Consider the following 25,330-nt stretch of genomic DNA (forward strand, 5'->3'; position numbering starts at 1 on the left):
ATCTAGAGATCTGAACAATTCACTGACAGGATATTGGCACAGAATCAAATAGGGTGTGAGGCAAATCCTCTAGCCAAGCCTCCTCACTAACTGATTTAAAATACAAATCTCTTTTCCACAGGAAGACCAACGCTGGCTGCAGTATTTTAGATACAGGTATTTCAGATGTGGCCTCAGAAATGCAAAGCAGAGGAGATCAACCAGTTCCCTGCAGCCGATACAGCCCCACGTGTGGTTACCCTCCATCACCAACAGTGCCTATCATTGACTCAAGATCAATGCGGTGTCCACCAAGATACCTCAGCCCTTCCTTTCCTGCAGGGCTGTCCCCTTGCCCTGCAGACTGACACCAGGACAACCCTCCCCAGGAGCTCTGTCTGGTTCAAGGTGACTGATGTGTGGCCACACTGCCTGGCACAGGAGACCTTTGGGGCACCAGTGTCCCTACTGTGCTGACTCAATTTTACCAGGGAGCACTTCAGTGCACTAAATGAAATATGAAAAGAAAGAACCAGTGTGTATAAAGGCTACAAAGTAAAAATAAATATCCAAACTAAAAATAAAAGCTTAACAACATGAATGCTGAGGCTTTTGTCTTAAGTGAAGCAAGCAATGCAAGCACCAAGACAGGTCTGGAATTCAGGAGAAAATAAATTCTAGAGGCTTGAATGCCATGCCTTTCTCCATTTCCTCAAAACACAAAAAAGGAAAATTGAAGAAGCACAACTAAGCAGCTATTCCTGTTGGCTGACAAGGATGAGCTCTCCATTTAATACTAAAGAGCAAGTCTGGGAGGTCTCAAGATGCTATGAAGTCATCTCATCAACACAAAATAAGATGACATGTCTTAGACTATTTTTGTTTTCTCTGAGGCTGCAAACCCATTTTAAAATGCAGTTAGAGGAAATTCCCATCTCTTCTACTCCTGCTGTTACTGTACTATTGCAACTAGAACTAGAAATCAGTGTTTGCTCTCCTAAATTCTAGAAATTTGGGCTAAGTTACTCTCACATTTCTTATTATTTTCAGATCTGTCTCCCAATCTGTAACTATATTTCCTGCAAGAATTTACACTAAGGAGCATGAGGCACTGCCTTCTAGGCTCAGCTTCTTTCTATCTCACTTTTATGGTGAAATGACTAATGGACCTGAATTCCTGGTCTCTTTTGGGTTTTGTTTACTGCATTAATTTAATAAAATAAACACTGTCTTCATGAGAATGGCATTCAGAATAACCGATGGGCATTAGTAGACTGAAGTTCTCTTCCTGACTTTGACACTTTTAATTAAGTAATATCAATTAAAATTGATACAGCATGTTTTGCTGTACAAGCAAGTTAGCTAATACAGAGGTGTTAAATCTAAAGACTTCTCTGAGTGAAAAATGTATTTTCAGTGCCTGTTGAAATGGGAAAAGCCGAATTTTTACTTTTTTTGAAACTAAGAATTTCAGCAAATATATTTTAAGATTTTCCGTATCTGTGGCATGTGAAATCATCTTTCCATCAGAGTTATTTCAGTGTTTTACAGTATTTCCTGAATGAAAACTTAGATGCTTGTTTGAGAGCCACTGTTTCACCTGAAGTTCACTACTGTGCTGATACAGACAAACAGATTTGATCAGCTTTGCATCTTCCCAGGTCCTAAATCGGCATTTATACAATTCCTGTTTATACAATTAGTTGACATCTGACTTGAGTTTTTGTTGCTTTTCTTACAACATTTTCTAGTGCCTTGCTTATAGTATTTTATGGCCCTCTTGCTAGAATTTTAATTTAGCCTGAAGTTTGTGGACTATGGGTGGATCTGAATGGAAATAAAAAAAAAAAAAATCTGAATTATTTAATCTCTTTGAAATTCTGTGTTAAAAATAATGTTCTGTAAATGACATACAGCCTCTTATTTTAAAAATGTTCAGATTTGCTTATGTAGTTGGATTATTAACAAAACTATGTGTCTAAAAAGATATCAATGTATTAAATGTAAACTTGGATTGCATTTCATGTTTGGGTTTGGTTTTGGGTTTTTTTGGTGAACATTTTGCTTTTAGTATTATAACTTTGGTTGATTTTCTATTAAACTTGGTATTGTACCTTAATGTATCTTAATGATGTCTTCAGAGCTGATTTGATATGTCAATGGCGTCAATCTACAATATAATATGCAAGTGTCTCTAGGAATATTTTGACACAGGTAAGATGGCTAACAAAATTTATATTTGGACAATAATTACTGGATGATCTGCCACTGTAATACCAGTTCAGGTTCATGTTCAAACTCCGTAAGTCTTTTGACAGGAGAAGAGTCTATATCTTACAACAACAAATGTCTGTCACGACTAAAGAGATCATCAATATTCTTATATTTAAATTATATACAACAGATGACTTCTTCAAGATGTTCAGTTCTCCATATGATTAAATATCCAATTTATACTGTCTATGAAATTCAGACATGTTTGTTAGGGAAGAACAGATGTCTATGTGGGTCTTATATGTAGTAATGTGGCGGATTTATTTGAAAACTAAATACCTTCTGCCTTCAAAGAGCAATATAGCTTTATTATTATTATACAATGCAAATCAGTTTTTACTTTGTTTTGTTTTCCCATAACACTCGTCTGAAGATATGTATATCTTGAACAAATGGGTATTTTGTAAAATAACAGTGATAAAGCTGAGTAATGAGCATCACAGACTTCTAACATATTCAGCTTGCTCCAGAATTTTTTTTCTTTTTCGGTGTCAAAGTTAGTGGGAAACAAGTAGGTCTTCTGTTGAAACTTCAGGCTATTTATCCTGAGACATTTATTGAAGACATCTGGTGGCAGAGACTTGCTGAACTAATTCTAGTGGATTAGAATTTAGTGTTTTGTCAGCAAGAAGAAGAACAGACAAAATAAGTCTCAGCTTCTCTAGAAATAAAAAACCAGAAAGCAATAATACTTTGAACTCAACGCTAATATTAATATGAACAATTTTCTGAGATTAATAAGCTGTTTATCTTTTTGGAGGGTGGGATTTATTCTGCCTTTTTGTCTGCTTGCTGGCAATATGTCATGGCATGACCCACCATTCTGTCTTCTAAGGGATGCTATTTACTAAAACATGAGTGAACGTGTCAAATCATTTTTCCAGAGCAACACGTTATCTTTGGCAGAAAGCAGAAATGGTTCCTGATTATGCACATCCTAAAAAGAGACCACTTAATTTTTGCCTTTGTACTTAGTTGCAGTACAGATTTTAAAACCAGAAGCTAAATATTGTAAGGATGAAGATTCAAAAAATAAACCAGCTCACTCTCCTTATGTTGGCTTCACACTGCTGAACAGAATTAAGATGATGTGTTTAAGAATAGGAATATATTGCCCTGGAGCACAAAGAAACAGCCATTTCCTTAGTTTTCATGTCACTGATTTTTGATACACTTTTAGACTGCAAGTATATTGCATCCAAACGTATGTCTAATTTCTAGTCAAAACAATTTGCATCACTTCTCACATAAGGAACAGCTACTAAATTGGTCCCAGTCTCAAAGAATCACTATTTAAAGCTGATTTTTACACTAAGTGTGTGGCATACCTCCTGCCTAGCTTGATTTTTCTCTGATTTAGCATGTTATTCCAGCCAAGGGTAAGTCAATCTCTTATTGTGGAGGGATCTGCAGAATACCTGGTCACCTCTTCAGTATCTTCATGTTTACAACCTATGAAGCAGATCTCGTCCTATGATCTGCATTTACCTGATCATTTGCAACGCATTTTCGCATCTTGCATTGAGCAGAATTACAACAAACGTACTGGAAACATTTATTTTAATGATGCTTTTAAACACACATAGCAGTTTTCAGGCAGTCCTTAAAAAGCTGTACATAGTACAGGTTTTTTAGAAAAACCCACTGACTTCATGGCTTATTCTGTTTACGTATCACCTGAACAATGTAGTAAAAACCAAAAAATTGTCCCCTGTGCCTCATATCCTAAATACATAATAAAGTGCTTTCTGGAGTGCTTTAAAGATCAACAAATTAAGAATGAACGTTACAGAATGGACTCCCATACAGGCAGATGCTCAGCCAGTTATAGTACTTTGTAACTATAGTAAGAAAACTCGATACATGTAGTAGAAATCACAAAACATTGTCCACAGTGAAATATATCAATTTTATTACAAGGCTATCAGGTCTAAAAGCCTTTGGAAAAGAATGTCACTTTTCAACCCTATGCAGAATAGGAGAAAAAAAAAAAGCTGAAATTCCTTAAGCACCAAAGGAAACCACAGTTGCCAAATCCTAAAATACTACAGCTAAGAATAGGAACAACAAGTGACACTGCAATACCTTTCGAGAAAACAAAAACTTTCCAACAGAAAATTTTACATTTAATTTGAATAACCAGAATTGTACATAGATTCTAGATGGGCATTAGCAGTGACTGTATAGTGATTTTAATGCTTATTTCTGGAAGGTGTTTCTCCTGTCGTACTCTAAAATATCTATTTCTCCATTGTAAGTCTGCAGGACAGTGATGTTTCAGAGCTGCTCTCTGCCGAACTGCTGTACCGAGGCTCTGCCTTCCTCAGCTGCCATCTACCAAAAGGCTCCAATAATGTCCATCCCCCTGCACTTTGTGCTATTGTGTTGCCTTTGTGTTGCCTCCCATTTCCAATAGTTTCACCCTTTCACAACATATTCTGCTCCTCTTCTGTACTGATGATACTGATTCTGCCACCAATAATTTTAATTAGTGTGCTGTTTTCTGCATCATCAATCAAATAGCCCTTACGTGCCCCTATTAATAATACCCCTCCAAACCTATACTTTCTTTTTCATCTTTTATCAGATGTTAATCTCTCTGCCACTGTCTCCCACCCTATTGCTCCAAATCAGTTTGACTGTGATATCTTTCAGGTACACAATTGTTTTCTTACCTTCATAATTGTTACTGAAAACTGTGAGCAAATACTCATTCAGTTTTTGTAACTCAGAGATACTGTCTTTAATGCCTATATATTTCTCAAAATTTTTATTCAATTTCTTTCTTTCCAATTTATTTATCTAACTACAGGCATTTTGATAATTTACTGAGAGATTAAAATGGAAAAACATAGTCCTTCAGTAAGATTCTGTTAAGAAATCAGTGAGACAATTTAAATAAAACAAAAAAAACCCCAAAATTTTAAAATCACAAAATACTCTGTAGTAACACAAATAGCCAGAATACCAAGAAATAGAAAATAATACCTAAATATAATTAAGTTGTTTTGTAATTGGGATCATAGGTATATGACTTATAGCCACTGGTTCTGAATTACTTCCAGTCCATTCATTTCATCAATTAAATTTCCATCTTCCAAAAAGCTATTTTTTTTCAGTCTGTAAACTCATAATATGAAATAGGTTATTTTACCTTCACTTAAAGCTCCACTCAATAAAGAAAATAAGAATGATTATACAGTACTTTCAGTAACTACTGTAAGGACTGAAAATACTTATCTATACATTTTTCCAAATAAGGATTCAGACATTCTGTAAGAAACATCAAAGATTATAAATTAATGAACTACATTCTCCAACTTCTATAAGACTACCTATCTTTACTTTTCTGTCTTAAAAGCAAAAAGACTTCAAACTATGCCATGAACTGCAACTCCTTTGCATGAGAGACTTACTGATCTCATTATTTCTCTGTCAAACATACATCACATTTAGTGACCAACTCGATCTTCAACAGTGAAAAACGTTTCCATCACCAGCTAGCAGGTAAAAGCATTCACAGTATTCACTGTATGTATTATCGTACTTTTTACAGAGAAAAATCACATTAATGGATGATGAGATGTGTAAAATGATAGAAGTAGTGGTGCTATATTACAAAGGCAAGTGAATTAAAAAGTTCCTGAACTAATAAGTAATCAAAAAGACTAATTGGCATGCTGCACAGAAACATTCAGATAGACTCCAATCACATCAACAATAAGAAACACACTAACTAAAGGTGATTTTGGTAGTCAATATATTTCTCTTCCACTTTCCTAACTTCTGAAGATACAACTGGAAAGATCCTGCACTAAGAAGAAGAGGAACATGTATTTATTTTTTCTTATCTTTCCTTTATTTTTTTTCTTTTGTGATACGGACAAACACATTTCACAGCCCCACTCTGCAGTATTTTCATTCAGTCCTCTTAATGTATAAGGAAGGAAATAATCTATGCCATTCTCTCTCATTTCTGTTAATATCTATGGTGCTGACAAAATCTAAAATAAATGAAAAATACACTCTTGCATCATTAAGTCACCAGTTAAGACTTCCTGGTAAATATAAAATGAAAAGCCAAAGTAAACTCCCTTCTCTTATAATGAAAAAAGTAAGAACAATCAAACAGACACATGTATTCCTGGACACCTCATGACACAAGAGCTAAAAGCATGTCCCTTGTTGCAAAATTACTGGAAAACTCAAATGAAGTCCTGAGGAATTTAAACTGCATAGTTTAAACACAAAGAAAGTAATATAGCCTAATCTGATTAAATTACACGAGATTTGATCTAAACCACATTAAAAGTATACCACAGTCTAACAGACAACTTTAGCTATATAACATGTTTCTAAGTGAAAAAGTGGTCAAAAATATTGAGCAAGATGCTGACATGCTATGCATTGTCATACTCTATTTTTTACACTAAAGGCAACAAAACGATATCCTTCAGTAACTTATCAGACTCTGTTCGACCTTATGACATTTTTCTAGTTTTTCATAAGGTTATCTGAAAGTTGGATCTTATTTACAGCACCAGAAAAAAGAATGCTGCAAATATTAAACAATGTTGAATTTGATGGAGAAGAAAAGCAAATGAGGTCAGAGAGGTCATCCAGACCAGCTGAGAGCAGCTTACCACATCAGAACAGCAAGAGTAGCTGGACTTACAGATACTACACAAAGAATATACAATACTATATATTAAAACAATCAGTCTGTGATTGATTTTAGTAACAAAAGTATGCTAAGTCTACTGCAGCCAACTGCAAGAATTTCATAGGTGAAAAAGCTGTTTTTTTTTCTATCAGGGAAAAGGACTGAAGAAAGCAGAATGTGTATTATTTGTGAGTGGACAGACAGCAAAATAATCATATAAGGCTTCAATATCCTTTCCCACACCATAACATTTTGCACAGTTACAAGGGAATAGGAATGACAAAAAACAAAGGCATATAGATAACTTTGGTGAAAAGAATAATAGAGACCTCTTCAAATGTAATTCAGGTAAGGAGTAGGGGAAAAGGCCTTTCATACAGTCCATCTAGCTGAAGAGAAGGCACACAGCTGTTCCAATACTTCAGCAACACAGACTTAAAAAGTAATCTGGTTGTTCTAGTGCCAGTGCACCTTCTCAAGACCAACTGCAATAACTTAAAGCAGGGGTGTCAAACTCATTTTCACCGAGGGCCACATGAGCCTCACAGCTGTAGCAGTAGTTACATTTATACAGTCCTAAAACTACATTTGGCCCTTTGAAGGAAACCGTGAGGCTGATGTGGCCCCGAGTGAAAATGAATTTGATGTCCCTGACTTAGAGGATAATATATAATGAGGTGTAGCAACAAAACAAAGTTATGACAAAGACCAAGAGGAAGACAAAAAGTTACAAGGATGACATAGAAAACTCAAGGACTCAATGCTGAAAAGGCAGGCACGCTGCCTACCACTGTACACAAATAGGCTCCAAGACGATAAAGCAAAGGAAGCAATATTTGGGTCACTTAAGCAAACTTTGGGTCAACAGAACTTGGTTCTTACGGATGACTTCAACTGCCCAGACATTTGTTGTAAAAATAATACAGCAGCTCACGTCCTCCATCAAGTTCCTGGAATGTGTAGATGATTGCTTCCTCATACAAATGTTAGATCTACCAATCAGGAATGAGGCACTGCTGGACTTGCGATTCACAAATCAAGAAAACCTGCTTTGTAATCTCGGGTTAGTGATAACCTTGGCTACAGTGATCACAGTATTGTGGAGTTTGGGATCCCGCTAAGTACACAGAAGGTTAATACTAAGACAAAGGTTTTTGATTTTAAAAGAGCAAACTTCAGCTCATTCAGGGCTCAGTTGGTCGGACTTCTGTAGGAAGCTTGAATGGACAATGAGGAGGCCAGGTAGTGCCAGGAGTTTTTCAAGAACATTCTCCTGGAAACACAAAACCAGATTATCTCCTTTAAAGGTAAGGGAAGTAGGCAGAGCAAGAGACCCCCTTGGCTTTACTGCGAGCTTCTGAGTCTGCTCAAAGGCAAAAGAGAAGTGTACTAGAGGTGGAAAGGCACACTAGTATCTGTTGAGAACTACAAGGGCATTGCCACAGTGTGTAGAGATGCAGTCTGGAAAGCAAACACTGAGCGTGAATTGACATCGGCCAGAGATGTTGAAAACCACAAGGAAGGGTGCTTCAAGTACATAAACAACATGCAGAAACAGAAGGAAAATATTGTCCTGCTGTTAAACAGCAGAGGTGAATTAGTCACCAAGAATGTAACAAAGGCTTTATTCACCTCTGTCTTTACTAGCACTGCTGGGCCCCAGACCATGGAAAGAGAAATCCAGGATGATGCTAACGCAGACCCATCATCAGTGAAGGAAGAGTTGGTATGTGAACTGCTACAGCACCTCGACCCCTACAAATTGATGTGCCCTGACAAAAGCCACCCAAGGGTGTTAAGAGAGCTGGCTGACGGCACTGCAAGGCCTCCATCCATAATGTTTGAGAAGTCATGGAGATCAAGGGACATCCCAGGAGACTGGAAGAAGGCTAATGACACCTACAGCTACAAGAAGGGCTTAAAGGAAGATCCAGGAAATTTTAGGCCCATCGGTCATAATTTCACTTCCTGAGAAAGCTATGGAATGAATCCTCCTGGGGCCTATCACAAGGTAGTTGAAGCATGTGACTGGGAAAAACAGTAAAGATTCATGAGGGGCAAATCATGTTTGACAAATCTGATCGCCTTCTACAACAAAATAACCTGCTCAGTTGATGTGGGGCAAGTGGTGGACATTGTCTCCCTGCATTTCTCCAACGCTTTTGATGTAGTTTCCCACAGGCTCCTCCTAGAGAAACTGATGCATCACAGTCCAGACAAGTGGCCTCTGTGGTGGGTGGGGAACTGGCTGACAGGCCATACCCAGAGGGTGGTGGTAAATAGCTCTTTTCAAACTGGCAATCTGTCTGCTCAATGCTGTTTACTATATCCATAAGTGATCCGGATGACGGGATCAGGTGTAACACTGATTAAGTTTGACAATGACACCAAACTAAGTGGGGAAGTGGACACTTCAGAAGGGAAAGCCATCCAGCAGGAGGACCTGGATAGGCTGGATGAGTGGGTTAATGAGAACCTTATGGCTGGGATCTACCTGGTTGGGGAGCAGCTCTGTGGAAAGGGACCTGGGGTTCCTGGTGGACAACAAGCTCAATGAGTGAATAGTGTGCTGCTGCAGCAAAGAAGGCCAACAAGATGCTGCGCTGCATTGGCAAGTGCACCAACAGCAGGGACAAAGTCATTATCCCACTCTACTCAGTGCTTGTCAGGCCACACCTGGAATACTGTGTTCAGTTTTGGTCCCTGCTATACAAAAATTATGTGCACAGGCTGAAGAGGGTCCAGAGGAGGGTCACAAAGATGATCAAAGGACTGGGAAGCCTTCCATATGAGGTCAGGCTGAGAGAACTGGGCTTGTTCAGCCTTGAGAAAAGCAGGCTTAGGGGAGACCTCATCACCATGTTCCAGTATTTAAAGAGTGGCTACAGCGAAGATGGAGACTCCCTGTTTACAAGGAGTCACATCAAAAGATGAAGGGTAATGGGTACAAGTTACTCTTGGGGAGATTCCAATTGGACACAAGAGGAAAACTTTCACAATGAAAACAATCAGCCATTGGAATAAGCTCCCCAGGGAAATAGCAGATTCCCCAACAACGCCCACCTTTAAGATTTGGCTGGACAAGGTGCTAGGCCAAGAAAGGGTGGAACAGATGATCCTTGAAGTCCCTTCCAATCTGGTATTCTATGATTCTATCATTCTATGATTGTATGATTCTATGATTCAAGTAAATATTCAGAGAATGGCAAAACTGGAAAATTAGCCAGCAGGATGCATGAAACATTCAGGGGAATTTCCATGAGCTCATTCAAATGGCTTTAGACTGATGGCTGAAACGTGAAAGAGAGTGAAGATGTGTAGATATGGTTGAAAGGAGGATTGTTATCTAGATTGATGTCACCATTTATACTTGTAATTGCTTGTAGGTTTTATTCGTACAACACAGACACTCGACTTCAGAGAGCAATTACTGAAGAAAAATGTTGGAATTTATGTTTATACAAGCGTGGAGAAATGTAAAAGAAAGGATACAAGTGGGATAACAGCAAGGATAAGTACACATATTTCAGAGGGGGAGAGAATAAGGTAAGAGTAGTCTGACATCCCTCAGGCAAAAATAAACACCTTTAGTAAGAATATGGGAAACACCTCATCCACAGTTAATCTCAAGGTGGTACTCCTTTAACACTTATACAGATATTCTTCTTAGTTTACCAAAAGAAGCAAGGAACATTTAGTAGAACTAAAGTATCAAGGGATGGTGACAGGCTTTATGGAACAATTTCATCTTTTTTAGTGCTTATAACAAAAAGGAGAAAAAAAAACACAACAAAACAACCAAATAACAGTAATAAAGGAGTGCTGTGTATACTAGATACACATGGGAATATAATGCATCACAAGATAACATGTCTCTCCAAGACTGAAACTCAAAGCACTAAGCTCCTCAACTCTCACAAGAAAAATATATCTGTGATGGGTTGATCCTGGGCCAGCAGCTAAGCATCCACACTGCCATTCATTCCCACACTGCTCTCCAGAGAGAATAGGAAGAACAAGAAAAGTGGTGGGTTGAAATGAAGACAATTTGATAAGTAAAGGGAAGAGAGGGAAAAAATAAACAAACAAACAACAAACCAACCACAACAAAACAAATGATGTGAAGGCAACCACTCACCATCTCCCACAAGCAGAATGATGCCCAGCCAGTCTACAGGCAATGGCGAGCTCCCCCACACCCCCTCTTCTCAGATTTTAGCGATGACCATAATGTTACACGGCATGGAATATCCCTTTGGCCAGTTTGAGTCACCTGCTCCGGATATGTCCCCTCCCAAGTTCTTGCTCACTCCAGCCTACTCCTTGAGTAGAAGCAGAGCATGAAAAAGAGAAAGCCTTGATATTGTGCAAGAGCTGCTCAGCAACAACCGAAACACTGGTGTGTTATTAACATTGCTTTAGCCACAAACTAAGCCACAGAACCATATGGGCTGCTATGAAGAAAATTACCTCCATCTCAGCCGGACCCAGTACGATATTAGAAGGTGTTTTACTTCAAAGAATTCTCAGAATGCACATGCTGCTTTTTTGGGACCTGGAAGCCCTTGGGATCACTCCATCTAATGCATAGAGTGCACAAAACAGAAGTGAAACTGCTTCAGACTGTCAGCGTGATTGCTGAACTCAGAGGTTTAAATGTTCTCTCTTCTTCCACTTATCCTTTAAATTTAAGAACATTGATTATAAGTTGATGATGAGTTGATGTCTACATGTGCACACAGGAGAACTTCTAAGCTTTGAATGGCTAGAGGCCTGTGATAGACTGGGAAGGGCTGGACCACATGAACTGGAACTGGTCACTTGAAGCAGGAAGGAAGAAGGTGGTGGAGGAAGTGATGAGAGACTAAATAAAGTGGAATTAAGATTTCAGACAAAGACTGCGGAAGAACCTAAAACTTTTCTGGACAGGTTATTAGTATTCATCTGTGATGCTTTAACACAAAGTCTGGGAGAGGAGTTGCCAACTGATTTAGGAGACTAATTGCTCTAAGTTAAAAGCAGCAAAACTGTCATACTAGAAAAAAAAAATGTTTTTCAGTTCATTATCAGAAAACAGGTCACAAATCTGGCAGACATCAGGAAAGGTACATACATTAATTTCTGGTACCTCCTGGTAGCAGGTGATCTGTATAGCTGACGCTTCAATAGAGATTCCAGTTCATTTATTAATGAGACTTAGAAGCAAACAAGTATAGGGAAACACATAAAGAAAATGGAAAACAACAACAGTGAATAAACTCCTGTTGTCACACATATGGAGAACTGTGGACTACTTGGACTACAACTACTGGCAGATTTGAAGCAGTCCTACCACACGTAATGGTTTGCAGAAAAAAGCTGATGCATGGTGCAAAGTGTTAAACCTTTCTCAAGCACATTATTTATAGAAGCTTTATTAAACTTCACTTTTGCTTTCATATTTCCTGAAGTCCAGGACAACTACCTCTGACACCCTATTCTATAGCTACTTTATGAACCATTACTTAGGTATCTGCCTGCAAAAAGATTCTAGGATCTAGGTACAGTATTTTGTACCACGTGCTTGCAAAAATCTCTTGTTAATATGAGTTTCTATATGACAGTAATAGGCAGCATAGTCATTATGATTGTGGACTGCGTTATCATTTGTAAAGTAGCAGGAGAGTTAATTGACAATATTAGAATTTGGGAATATAGAAGTATTCCATCAGAGATACAGAATGAAATGTAGTATACAAAAATTAATTCAAATAATGCCAAGCTTAACCTCTGTACTAGCTGCTGATGCTAACTGAACTGCCAAGATCCAACAGATTATAGAAATGTGTTTATAGGAGCTATATTTATTGTCCTTTTTTACTTTATCTTTGGTAATCGTAATTCATCTCAAAAGAAGATGGACTGCATAGCTTTTAATAAGAAGACTTTCATATCTCCACACAAAGAATTTTTATGTAGCCAACACTCCACAGCAAACTATTAGGTACAGCTAGCTAACCCAGTGCTTCCCGTTTTCGTTTACAAACCTTAATTTATCTGTTCCAGCTTTGTACCTCGAGATCCGAGCCATAGACAGAGGAACTGATAAGGTGTCTAGCCAGTGCTTCTCATATTTTGGTTCATTAGCTATGGGTGAAGAAGGTGATGATGGAGCCTGTACAGAATAAATGAGAATCAGTAAGTGCAGTGTATCAGACAATATAGTGAAAAAAACATGAATATGCATCTTTTGTCTCAGAAGTGAATAATTGTAGCAATAGAACTATGCAGCAAACTCAGGATTTAGTAGCAAAATAAAAAGAAGCACTTATGTAGAAAGGAATGTTAGCTATCTTGATATTATTCTTGTGACTTAATTTCAGTATTACCTTAACATTAAATATATTTATATTTTTGTTAATAACTACTAATTAAAAAAACCCATTTTTACTCATAAATGTCCTGAATTTTCTCTAAATTCCACACAAAATACATTTTTGATTTAAATTAATTTGATCTGTGCAACTCTTCTACATGTCTCAAACAATCATCAGAGAAAAAGACACAAGTAATATCTTAACGTAAAAACTACATTACAGGCTAATGTTTTCATATTTGTGCATTGTGACTTTCATCCATAATGTTATTTAATTATGGATTTAAAATTCTGATTTCTGTGTTACCAGTATGCACATATGGACTGACAAATTTTGAAATTCCATTTTTGAGGGTTTCCTTTAAATAATTCTACTATAAAGGCAAGATAGTTGACACCACCTAAGCAGTAAAGGATGTCCAGATCTCAGAACAGTGAAAATACGTGATTTTACAATCTACTCATTTCATGTAACCACAGCATAGAAAAGAAAATAACCTTAAATCAAATGGGTACAAATGCAAATGAAGTTAGGGGAATTAGCTTGGATATGTAGCTATTGAGATACAGGTCTACTCAAACCGAAACTAGAGCTTATATGCAGACTGGTTGGCCTGCTCATATATGTAGCATCTTATGCATTGCAACTAAATAGTGCATGAAGGCACCAAGAATGAAACATGATAAAAATGAAATATTTATGCAATTTTAAAAGTTGCCATAGAAAACATTCAGGAAACTGCAGAGTGATATACATCTTAGTTCATATACACTTGTAGTTTGCTCCTTGTGAAATAATATCCAGAGGTTTACATCATTGTATCAATGACTGCAAGTACAGAACTATGCCCAAATTGTCAAAAAAATATGGTAACTGGTTTTGTTTGCAAATGATTTCAAAATAGTGTTTATAGGCAAAAATAAATTAAATTAGAAACAGATTAGAAAATGTTGGAAACCACTGTTCAGTGTACCAATCCAGATTTATGAGCTTGATTATGAGTTTAATGCTTATTAAATAAACAATAGAATGATCTAGGAGTTTCATAAAGAATGCATAAAAATGATCAACTGAAAATTTCTATCGATACTTTTATCTGTGCACTACTATGATAGCTGAGCATTTCACTCATTGTAAGGATGGCAATACTGTTCACAGAGAGGCAGCTGAGAAGGATTCAAAGACATAGATATTCTGGCCAAAGACAGGCGTTTGTGCTGTGTCTGAACCAAATTATTTGTTCCAGGTTGCACAGAAAACCTTCTGGTAGAGAAGGGAGTTGAAAGCTGCTTATTTTTAACTGAGCTGTAAATATGAACTGAGTAGTACTTAAAAAAGCAAATAGACAGACGCAACTTCAGCTTTGTCATGCCCAAGTGCTCAAAAGCCATAAAACTTACTCAAAATAAAGAACATTCAGGGAATTGTTCTATTTCTTTTTTTCACTCAATAGGATTTATTTTTTTTTTCCCCTAAAGCTCTTCCTTATAGTAATCAAGGGCTTATCTTTCTATTTACTTCTTTAAATAAATCAAAATAGCGACTGTCATACTCTAACAGAACAACTGAGAGTTAGTGACTGAGGGACACTTTTCTAGTAAAAGAAAAAATTGTAATGAAATTGCCAGCGTTGGTAACACTAATGAATATTTAAGACTTCAATCTCTTTTAAGAAAGGAATTTCATTTAGAGTATTTACAATCCCTAGAACAATCCAGCTTTCATTTGATTGAGATCTGGTGTTGTTGCAGCATGAATATTTCATAATCAATTCTATAGACTAATTCTATCTCATAGAATTAGTCACAAAAGGCTAAGGTGTCTCCAAAGTTTATTATAAATTTAAAAATATCATAGTGAAGAATTCGATGCATATTTTAGAATTCTGTTCAAATTACAATAACTGACAGAACCACATGCAATCTGAAGTTGAAAATTATCAACATAATGTAACTCGCCTGTCTGGAAACAGAAATGTCTAAGAATAAAGCAGAAGGTAGTTTATTACATCAAACATAAATGCTTGAATATGATAACTGAATTTAAATCCACAAATCAGAAAATAAAGAAACATAAAAATTCCTGAAGCAGCTTCACCTATTGTTCCAATCTTCTCAGCTCTTAAGACACAGAGAATACATAGACAATTTAAACATAAAACTCTGTCTTTTTCTTGGGAACCATTAGCTGTACTTCTTTAGCAGGCTGTTGAACTATCAACTGTGATATTCTAGGCAATTTAAGAGCATTTGGCAGGAAAAAAATTGTGAGTGGGTCACTCTGGCAATTTAATGTTTCTGTTTGCTCTCTTACACTTCAACCAAATGCTTTAGTAGGATATAAAGCTTTATGGCCTGGCTGAAATGCCTACCACAACATGCCGGCCCTCCTAGGAGCTCAGGTGTGCCAGGGGTTTCCTTCAGGAGACTGACACCCAGCCAGGGGCTTCTATGAGGACAGGCTGAGAGAGTTGGGGTTGTTCAGCCTGGAGAAGAGAAGGCTCTGGGGAGACCTTATTGAGGCCTTTCAGTACTTTAAAGAGGCCAGAAGAAAGATGGGAACAGACTTTTTAGCAGGACCTGCTGTGACAGGACAAGGTGTCAATGGTTTTAAACTAAAAGAGGGGAGATTCAAGCTAGACAGGAGGAAGAATTTTTTTAAAAATTAGGGTGGTGAAACACTGGCCCAGGTTTCTCAGAGAGGTGGTAGATGCCACATCCCTGGAAACACTCAGTGTCAGGCTGGACGGGGCTCTGAGCAACCTGATCCAGTTGGAGATGAACCTGCACATTCCAGGGGGTTGGACTAGATGACCTTTGAAGGTCCCTTCCAATCCAAACTACTCTATCATTCTATACTACTTTAAAGAAAAAATATCTCAATTTAAGTTAAGATCAGAATTATAGAAAATCTGCATCACAGCTATTCATTACATTTGTGAATTGAAAGGGAAAAAATGGCCAAAACAACTTTGTCAAAATCTATTAACCCCAAAGCTATGACAGTACAGTATAGAAAATGTAAACTCCTAAAGAAAATGTGACTTTTCCAGACGATTTCAAAGTTTTCATATCTGAAAAACACACAAGAAAGAGTAATTCATTTGCCCCTCTCCCCCCAGTTCTGGACTACTTATTCCTGCAGAAACCCTGCTGTGAGTTCTAAACATTAATGACCAAGAACAAGGAAAGGATACAAAGGGGTCAAACTGGTCCAAGTTTCAAATGTCTGTTTCTTACCAAGCCATTTACTACTAATCAGTTTATGGTAGAGCAGAAAAGTTGGACTGATACCTCTTTTTCTTCTTAAGGACAAAAGAAGGCATAAATATGGCCATAAGACCATTGCATAGAAACAAAACACTATCATAGGACCAGCAGTTCATTTTGTTCAGTTTGCCCTAAATGTATTAAAACTTCAATCTGAGACAGATCATTTGTTATATCCCCTTCTAAACACATGGATAAAAATAACAAACCAGGGAAGAAGAAAATCAATAGAACTTTTGCAAACAGAGGTCACTCCTCCCTGTCCTGGTTTTGTTAAAAACAAGACCAGTTCTCTTTTAGTGACTTTTCTTCCAGCTAAGTTCTTCTAGGTGGCTGGCTGTACTCTTCTAAGTTTTAGCCTGCATAGTTTTCCTAGGATGCTGTACTCAGTGCTGATAAGAAGACCAACGGAATGCTGAAGAGGCTTGTGTTTAGATGTATCACTGTGGTAGCCAAGAAAGACTGATAAGTTTTCCCACATTCCATTGTGAGAGGGGCGTGTTTGAGGAGGGGTGGATGGACTAAAACTGACCAACAGAGTATTCCATCCCATAATCATCATACCCCCTATATAAGAGGGTGATCACGAGGGTCACGCTCTCTTTGACCATGGCCGGCATGTAGAGAGGACCCTGTCTGTCTGTCTGCCTGTGATTTACAGGCTTCAGGCCCTGCATCCCTGCAACCAGTTTCTGGTTTGCTGTGCAGTCCCGCCCGTAACTTCCAGGGCCCTGAGCTGAAGCTGCTGGAGCCGCCAGCTCCGCACACCCAGCTCTGCTGCTGGAGTGACGCCAACATCACATGGAGCATTCGAGATTGGTTTTGTATATTTCATATATATTCTCTATTTATTAGTAGCATTAGTAAAACCCTTTAAAACTCTCCATCTTGAAGTCTAAGTCTCTCTTCCTTTCCCCTTTCCTATCATCTTTCCTATCTGAAGAAAAGGGATGGCGGGAAGTGAGGAGGTAACAGGGAGCGTCTGCCATGGTTTATTGCCGCCCTTTCTTAAACCTTGACACTCTCAGATCTTATAGAGTTTATCAAAACTGTTAATTAATATGAGAGAACCAATTTCTAAAGCATACTTGGTTTTCCAAAAACCTTTTGTCCCTCACTAAAGTTTCTTAACTAACTTGTTGTGAAATAATGCAAAATCCTCACAAATATTAATAATCAGCTAAAATATAGCAAGCAAAACACAACAGTTAAGAAGCACTCTTCACTGTGGAAGGGCACTATCAGTGGACTTCCACAATCATATATGCTGTTCAGCATATTGATTAATGATCTGATAACATGGTGAACACCAGACTGACCAAGTTTGTGATGCACAAGTAATTAAGAATGATAAAAAGAAAACCAAAGTGCAAACAGCTGCAGAAGAAGCTCATGGTACAGAATGACTGAGAGATAAAAAGACTGCTAAAAATACAGTAGACAATCGCATAGTAATGCACACCAGTAAAGACAATATTAAATTTTCCCATACTCTAATGGGATATGAACAGGCAATTAACACTCAAAAATAAGAACTTGCTGTCATGAGAAAAGCAGATGGTGAAAGGAATGGAACTGTTTCCACACAAATAGCAAGTAAACAAAGATTCATTAGACTGAAAAAGAAGCGGCTGAGGGAATTGTATGACAAAGGTATGTAAAAATATAAATAGCAGAAAAAAAGGATTAGGAAACAGTGGTTCACTTGCCCTTTTCATATAATAAGCAGGCGTACTGATTGGAGGTAAAATTCAGTGGGATAAAAACAAAGAAAAACACATTTTTCTATATCACAAACTCTAGCTCAGGAGGTCCCTGTGCCAGAAATAATTTGAGCTGCAGCAAATATACCCTATAAATAATTTTACATATTTGCTCTTTTCTTGTATTCTCCTGAGGGCACCTGCTGGGGACCAGCTATTTGGCCAAATGGTCCTTTGGTCGGACCCAGTGTACTGAGCTGGCTGACCTTCAAGCCTTCTGTCTGCTAAACAGCTGCTGCTGCTCATGTTGAAAACTCTCCACACTGTTCCTTCAAAGCACTAAAAAAATTTGGCTGTTTAGACATAATCTCTGCAATCACAGCTTTTATCCTCCGGTTCATCTCACACCTTTGGCTTTCCACTCAGGCCGTCAACAATGTTGCCAATTAATACCAATTTGTTTGTAACACCTGTCCATTACGGAATGGATTGAACACAAAAATCTCATTTTTGACAGAACACTGAACAAGAATCAGGTTGTAATGACACATAATCACTACCCACCTGGGACAGCTGTGTACTGTTGACTTGGAGGAGGGTTTGACTCTATATCCCATTAGTGATCATTGACCTATGAAGGACAATGTAGGCAAGTACTTTGTTGCTTTTTCAAACAACTATATATCAACTCATTAGGGGGCAGAATGAGTCCAGAAACTCCTCCACTAAATGAGAGACCAAATCACACATATCTCTGTAATTAAGTTTCTACTAAGAACATAGGAAGGAAGGCAAAAGATCACAGCTGTCTGGGACTGTCAGTGTCTAATATTTTTGTGACATACAATTTGCAGAGCCTGGGAAACCTTACTTTTAAAAAAAAAAACAACCCTGTCATTGATTCTAAATCTCTGCAAGAAAAATGTCATGTCCTCGGAAGTGTTTCTGAATCCTCCCTAGTAATTTAATTTGCAACTTCTGCTAGAGTCGCACCTTGAAAGCAGTCACAGTGATATTTTAGGTTGACATATCACTCTTTTGCTACACATGGGCTTCAGGCAGGTTGAAGCTGGGTTAATTCACTTTTGGAGCCAGAAATACTCAGGCTCATATTTCTCAGCAAGCTTAAGCTTGCTTTTAAATACATTTTTCACCTCATATTACAAATACTATCTGGTTTGCAGAAATGCAAGTCTTGAAAGGTCTCCATAGCGGATATAGACCAAGGGAGCAGCAATGTATCTATTGCAAACATTCTCATACTACAATTAAACAAAGAGGCAACAATAATTGCTACAGTTTGTTCTTAAAAGGCCAAATTAATTAGTATCAGTGATTTCTTCACCTGGAAACAAGCTTTTTTTTTAATTTGCTACCATAATAACTTGCTGTTGTCACCAGCATGGAGAAAATAGAGGACGGAGACCTTCTTATAAATTATATGAGCTTTCAACTGTAAATTTAACCAGTGCAAATGATTTAACGAAAGACTTATTCGTGTTCTATAAGTCTGACTGCCTACCAAAACTCCTTAATTTTTTTAGTTATTTCCTAAATTGAATGTTTGAGCGTTTCAAAACCGTGCGAAGATATACAGTTGTAAACTTAATTTTAAAGAATTTAATTTTAATTTATGTGAATTAACTGTTATTTTCATGAAGACTGAAAGGTAAAACAATCTAAAAGGAAATAAAAGGTTAGCAAATGTGACAGTGACCTACTAGAAGGGCCGGAAGGAGGATCTGGAGAACTACAAGTCTGTCAGTCTGACCTCGGTGCTGGAGAAGATCATGGAGCATCTTGAGGGCCATTACGTGGCATGTACAGGACAATCAAGTGATCAGGCCCAGCCAACATGGGTTTATGAAAGGTAGGTCCTGTTTGACGGACCTGATCTCCTTCTATGACAAGGTGACCCACTTAGTGGATGGGGGAAAGACTGTGGATGTTGTCTACCTGGATTTCAGTAAAGCCTTTGGCACCATATCCCACAGCCTTCTCCTGGAGAAGCTGGCAGCTCATGGCCTGGATGGGTGTACTCTGCAATGGATAAAGAACCGGCTGGAGGGCCAGGCCAAAGGAGTTGTGGTGAACGGAGCCAAATCCAGATGGCGGCCAGTCATGAGTGGTGTTCCCCAGGGCTCAGTATTGGGGCCAGTTCTGTTTAATCTCTTTATCAATGATCTGGATGAGGGGATTGAGGACACCCTCAGTAAGTTTGCAGCAGACACCAAATTGGGTGGGAGTGTTGATCTGCTGGAGGGTAGGATGGCTCTACAGCGTGATCTGGACCAGCTGGATTGTTGGTCTAAGGCCAATTGCATGAGGTTCAACAAGGCCAAGTGCTGGGTCCTGCTCTTGGGTCACAACAACCTCAGGCAGCGCTACAGGCTCGGGGAAAAGTGGCTGGGAAGCTGCCTGGCGGAGAGGGATCTGGGGGTGTTGATTGACAGCTGGCTGAATTTGAGCCAGCAGTGTGCCCAGGTGGCCAAAAAGGCCAACAGCATCCTGGCTTGTATCAGGAATAGTGTGGCCAGCAGGACCAGAGAAGTGATCATCTGCACAGGTGAGGCCATATTTGAATCCTGTGTTCAGTTTTGGTTCCCTTACCACAAGACACTGACATGCTGGAGCACATCCAAAGAAGAGCAACAAAGCTGCATCAGTGAAGGGTCTAGAGAACAAGTTCTGTGAGAAGCAGCTGAGGGAACTGCGGCTGTTTAGCCTGGAGAAAAGAAGGCTGAGGGGAGACCTTATGACTCTCTACAACAAAAGGAGGTTGTAGCAAGGTGTGCATTGGTTTCTTCTCCCAAGTAACAAGTAATAGGATGAGAGGAAATGGCCTTAAGCTGCACCAGGGAAGGTTCAGATTGGATATTAGGAAACATTTCTTCACAGAAAGTATTGCAAAGCACTGGAACAGGGAAGTGGTGACGTCACCATCCCTGGAGACATTTAAAAGACATACAGATGTGGTGCTTCAGGACATGGCTTAGTGGTGGACTTGGCATTGTTAGGTTAAGGGTTGGACTCTTAAGGGTCTTTTACAACCTCAATGATTCTATGATTCTGTGAAATAAGAATCAAGTATGATACCCATTAGGAAATATATAACTTTTTTACTGACAATTTGGAATTTATCAATTTTTTGTTTTAAAGGATTTATTATGTATCATTAAAGTCTTGAGCCCATTCCATAAAATGGAACCAAATGTACATAAAAATGTCCTAAAATGACCAACATACAGCTAAGCATTTGCTGATACTTATTCCAGGGACAGACAGAGGCTGTAGACTGGTTGGAGAAGAAAACAAGACTGAACCATTTAGCAGCAAAAGAGTCTTACATTAGCTTACTTCAGTTGTGGAACGACACAATTAACAACTGTTCAGCTGAGAGTAGAGACATGAGTGAAACTCTTGTGATGCCCAAATAAAGAAAAACATTATTGAGATATCTACTGTAAATAGGAGTCAATTAGAGCAGTCGACTTGTCTCAGAATTCAGAGGGATTTAATGACGATATCAAAATACCTGTGCATTCCTTTGATGCAGCATCAATTCAGTAGAGGGTCTGTGTTTATTTATTTTTAATGTAATTCTTAGATGCAGGTGCACAGTTCTGTGACAGCTTTAAGAAGACAGTAATTATCTGGTAAAGTATGCATCACCAAATCATTTAATAGATAAAGGCTTCTACACAGGAAACAAGCTCTTCCAGACGAAATAACAATTTGGACAAGTAATTTGATTTCTTTAAAATTCAGTGAAAGCAGCAACTTTTAATTATCCAGCTCTATTCTACATTATTTTAATTGATAGATGTTTAATTAAATGGGAGGAAGGTAAAACAGCATGTGAAACAAGGATACTACCTCTCCCTTTCTTTCACAGAAAAGAAAGACTTTTAATTCTAATGCTGCATCACACGCATGCTTTTGAACTTTAATGACCGCTCTTGAAGACATTTAATGATTTTTAATTAAGGAATGGTTTTGCAGACACTGAGTACCTATATGTGATGTTTACATGGAGAGTCTGTATAGCAGTACATGTTAGGCACCTACGTTGCCTTATTCACTGCAGTAGCTATGGATTGAAATCAACGGGTTTACTATTCTACCAGTGAGGAAAAAAAATTAAAAATCTTTCAGTTATATAAGTTTCTCTAGAAGTGATTCACAATAGAAATACTAATGAATATTTCATTACAGCTGTGCTGCTAGGTGCTATTACATTATTACTTTTTTAGTGAACCAATAAGGTATAAGCCTGACTAAAATATATTTAGAAAATACATATGGACTATTTGACAGAACTTTGCACCTTTTTCTTTAATTTGTTTCCCTTGGGCTAGTATGTAATTGGTTCCTGAGTAACCTCAACAACCTTGCCTTGAACACCTTTCCAGATATATTCTTCCTTTGGGAGGCAGAGGACAGGGGGCAGAGTAGTTTATATGAAATCTCAGCACAAAAAGCAGGAAGTAATTATGATTCTTCTCAAACTGTAACAGCAGTCATAAATCAAAACACAACATTAAAGATATATAAAGAAAAGAACAGAATAAAATACAATGTTGAGATTATTGGCATAATACTGTACATGCAAGTGTACCCAAACTTCAGCTGTTACAGACAGCTTTTGGCAGCCTTTCATATGCACAAATGGGGCGTTCTGTCCTTGCTTAGAAAAATTAGCTCAAGGTTAGGCTTGACTTTCCCTTATATCACTAACTAGGAGCTCAGTAATTCTCAATTTGTTGTGGGACTTTGTGGCATGACAGTGGATGCAACTCTGTGGGAGAACTTGTTGACTCAATTTTACTACCATTTTTCACTGCAAGCCATTTATAGCATGTACCTGAACTGCTGGAGTTCATCTATGCTCATATCATATCTAGAAACATGTAATCACTATATGCCTCTCTGTTTCCATACTGATCATTACCAGGGCCTGGTATTCAGAACAGTAGTCGAACACTGACTGGGGCAACAGTAGATGGATCTTTCACACACACACACACAAACAACAAACAAAAAAACCAAAACCAACCAACCAACCAAAACAAAAATTCCTTGCTTTCATTTCTTCTAACACTTCCTTATTTAGTTTTCAATCTCATGAACAATACCACATGTATTTGCCTCTAACAAAGGACTTGAGATACTCCCTGCTAACACACATGAAAGATGCTTCTTCTGTTCACTGTGTTGGCAACATGTGAGAAATTATCATAATTTTGTTTACTCATACAACAGTTTCAAATTTCTAACTTTTCTTTATAATCTAGGTCTGACCTGAAGTACTTAATTTTGAACTTTCCTAGTCATAGGCAGGAGAACAGATAATAAGAGAAAAAAGAGGGACAATTTTGTCCAAGAATCAAATGCAAATTTAATTCCTGCGCTCCTGAATACCATAGGCCAAACAGAAGTGTACAATTCATTAATAAATAACTCTGTTGCCCAAAACTTTCTTTATCTATCTGTGTGAATGAAAGGTACTCAAAGCACTCGGTGCAACCTACACAGCAATACAACTCTCCCTAAAGCAGATTTCTGGTGACTACTCAGATGAAATGCTGCTCCCTACAATTCAGCAAGTAAGCAAAGGGACTCAAAATATTTCAATCTTAAGTGTAATTAAAAAAAAAAAAAAAAAAGAAAAAAAAAAAGAATGCATAAGGATGAAGAGAATGACTCAATTTCTATCAGAAGCTATTAAAAAGATAATAAATCGTGACTAAGCCACTTTCTTTTTGCTGCTGCTGGGAAGTAAAACGGATGAATTTATAGGAACAGTAAGAAACAATGCATTCACATGAAAGGGCTGTGTATGGGAAAAATAGGTATAACTAAGAAATGAAACCAGATACCTAACAAATGCAAGTTACTGTTTTCTACTTGACGTATTATTTCCATTGCGATCCTACTGCACTTTTTTCTGAAAGATAAATAACACAGCTATAATTGTTCATCTGACCTTTCTTGGTCTTTGACTTCTTTTCCAGTGGAAACAGACTTGGGCTTAGGTCAGCCTCACTTAAAAAAACTGAAGCCATCTTCTTTGGAAGTGTGTGAATATCGGATTAACTTTCAGTGTTTTAAGTGAATGCTTTTAAAATTAGTATCAGATGTCATAAAGCAGCAAATATTGTTCAGTGTTCATTTATTTAGCAGCTAGTAAGACCTTATTTGTATTTTCAATGCAATATTTTCTCTCACCAGCATTTGTTAAGGCTCTAGGTTAAAAAAAAAAAAAAAAATCCTAAAACCACATGTGACTTAAATTTTACTGGGAAATTAAACAAGTGTTTAATTTCTGTGCAGAAGAAATGGCCAACCTGATCAATTAGATGTTAAATACTAGAAGAAATAAGTCTGCTGAAAGGATTAGCAGTGACAGTAGGGATCAATACAACTAAAAGATAAGACTTTTAAAGATACCTTTATTCACTTCATTAATGTCACAGTGAAAGTCCCATTCAACTCTAAACAGAATTAGAAAAACGCAGCACTTTAGAACAGCATTTCAATACTTAATATAAAAAGCATAACCTTAATAACTCTATAGTAGTGGAGTAGAAAAGTGTTATTTAACAGGCTTTTTTCAGCTTCTACTGCTACGATTTCTGAGAGATGTAATCAGAAAAAGAAGATTTGGATTTTTTTTCTCCTGTAGGTGGGAATGGGACAGTCATTTCATATTTTATTAATCGAAAAAAAAGGAGCACACTTACTTGCAGTGTGTTTATCTCATTTCACAAAGGTTCTCAGCACAGCAGCAGTCCAAAATATTTAAGTGTAGCTAGCTGTGTTCTCTTCAGCAAAGAAATGCAAGACATGGTGATGATTATTTTCACGAGAGTAACCAGTGCTGCACCTCTAAGAGAGCTATTTTTTGTATTTATTACATTAATTACATTTTATGCAAGTACATTTCGAAATGACACACTGTGAACTGAAAGCCAATTTAAAGTCACATTGCTTCCATATTCAGCGAGAAAGTCATGGATTTTCAGATCAAGAGTTGGCAGAGTCTATTGGTATCACATGCTGAACTGTTCTAATACAAAAGCTATT

General features: G+C 37.7%; 1 protein-coding gene across 3 annotated transcripts in view; it reads right to left on the bottom strand.

Annotated features, from left to right (window-relative positions):
- Positions 1-25,330, bottom strand: part of SNTG2 (syntrophin gamma 2) — a 269,806-nt gene that overhangs the window by 81,714 nt on the left and 162,762 nt on the right. For all 3 annotated transcript variants that reach the window (XM_065056001.1, XM_065056002.1, XM_065056000.1), the window contains exon 9: positions 12,943-13,070. In XM_065056001.1, the coding sequence (XP_064912073.1) occupies positions 12,943-13,070 (128 nt within the window). The remainder of the gene's footprint in view (positions 1-12,942; positions 13,071-25,330) is intronic.

Source organism: Columba livia, chromosome 3 (genome assembly GCF_036013475.1).
Source record: "Columba livia isolate bColLiv1 breed racing homer chromosome 3, bColLiv1.pat.W.v2, whole genome shotgun sequence".
Lineage (NCBI taxonomy): Eukaryota > Metazoa > Chordata > Aves > Columbiformes > Columbidae > Columba > Columba livia.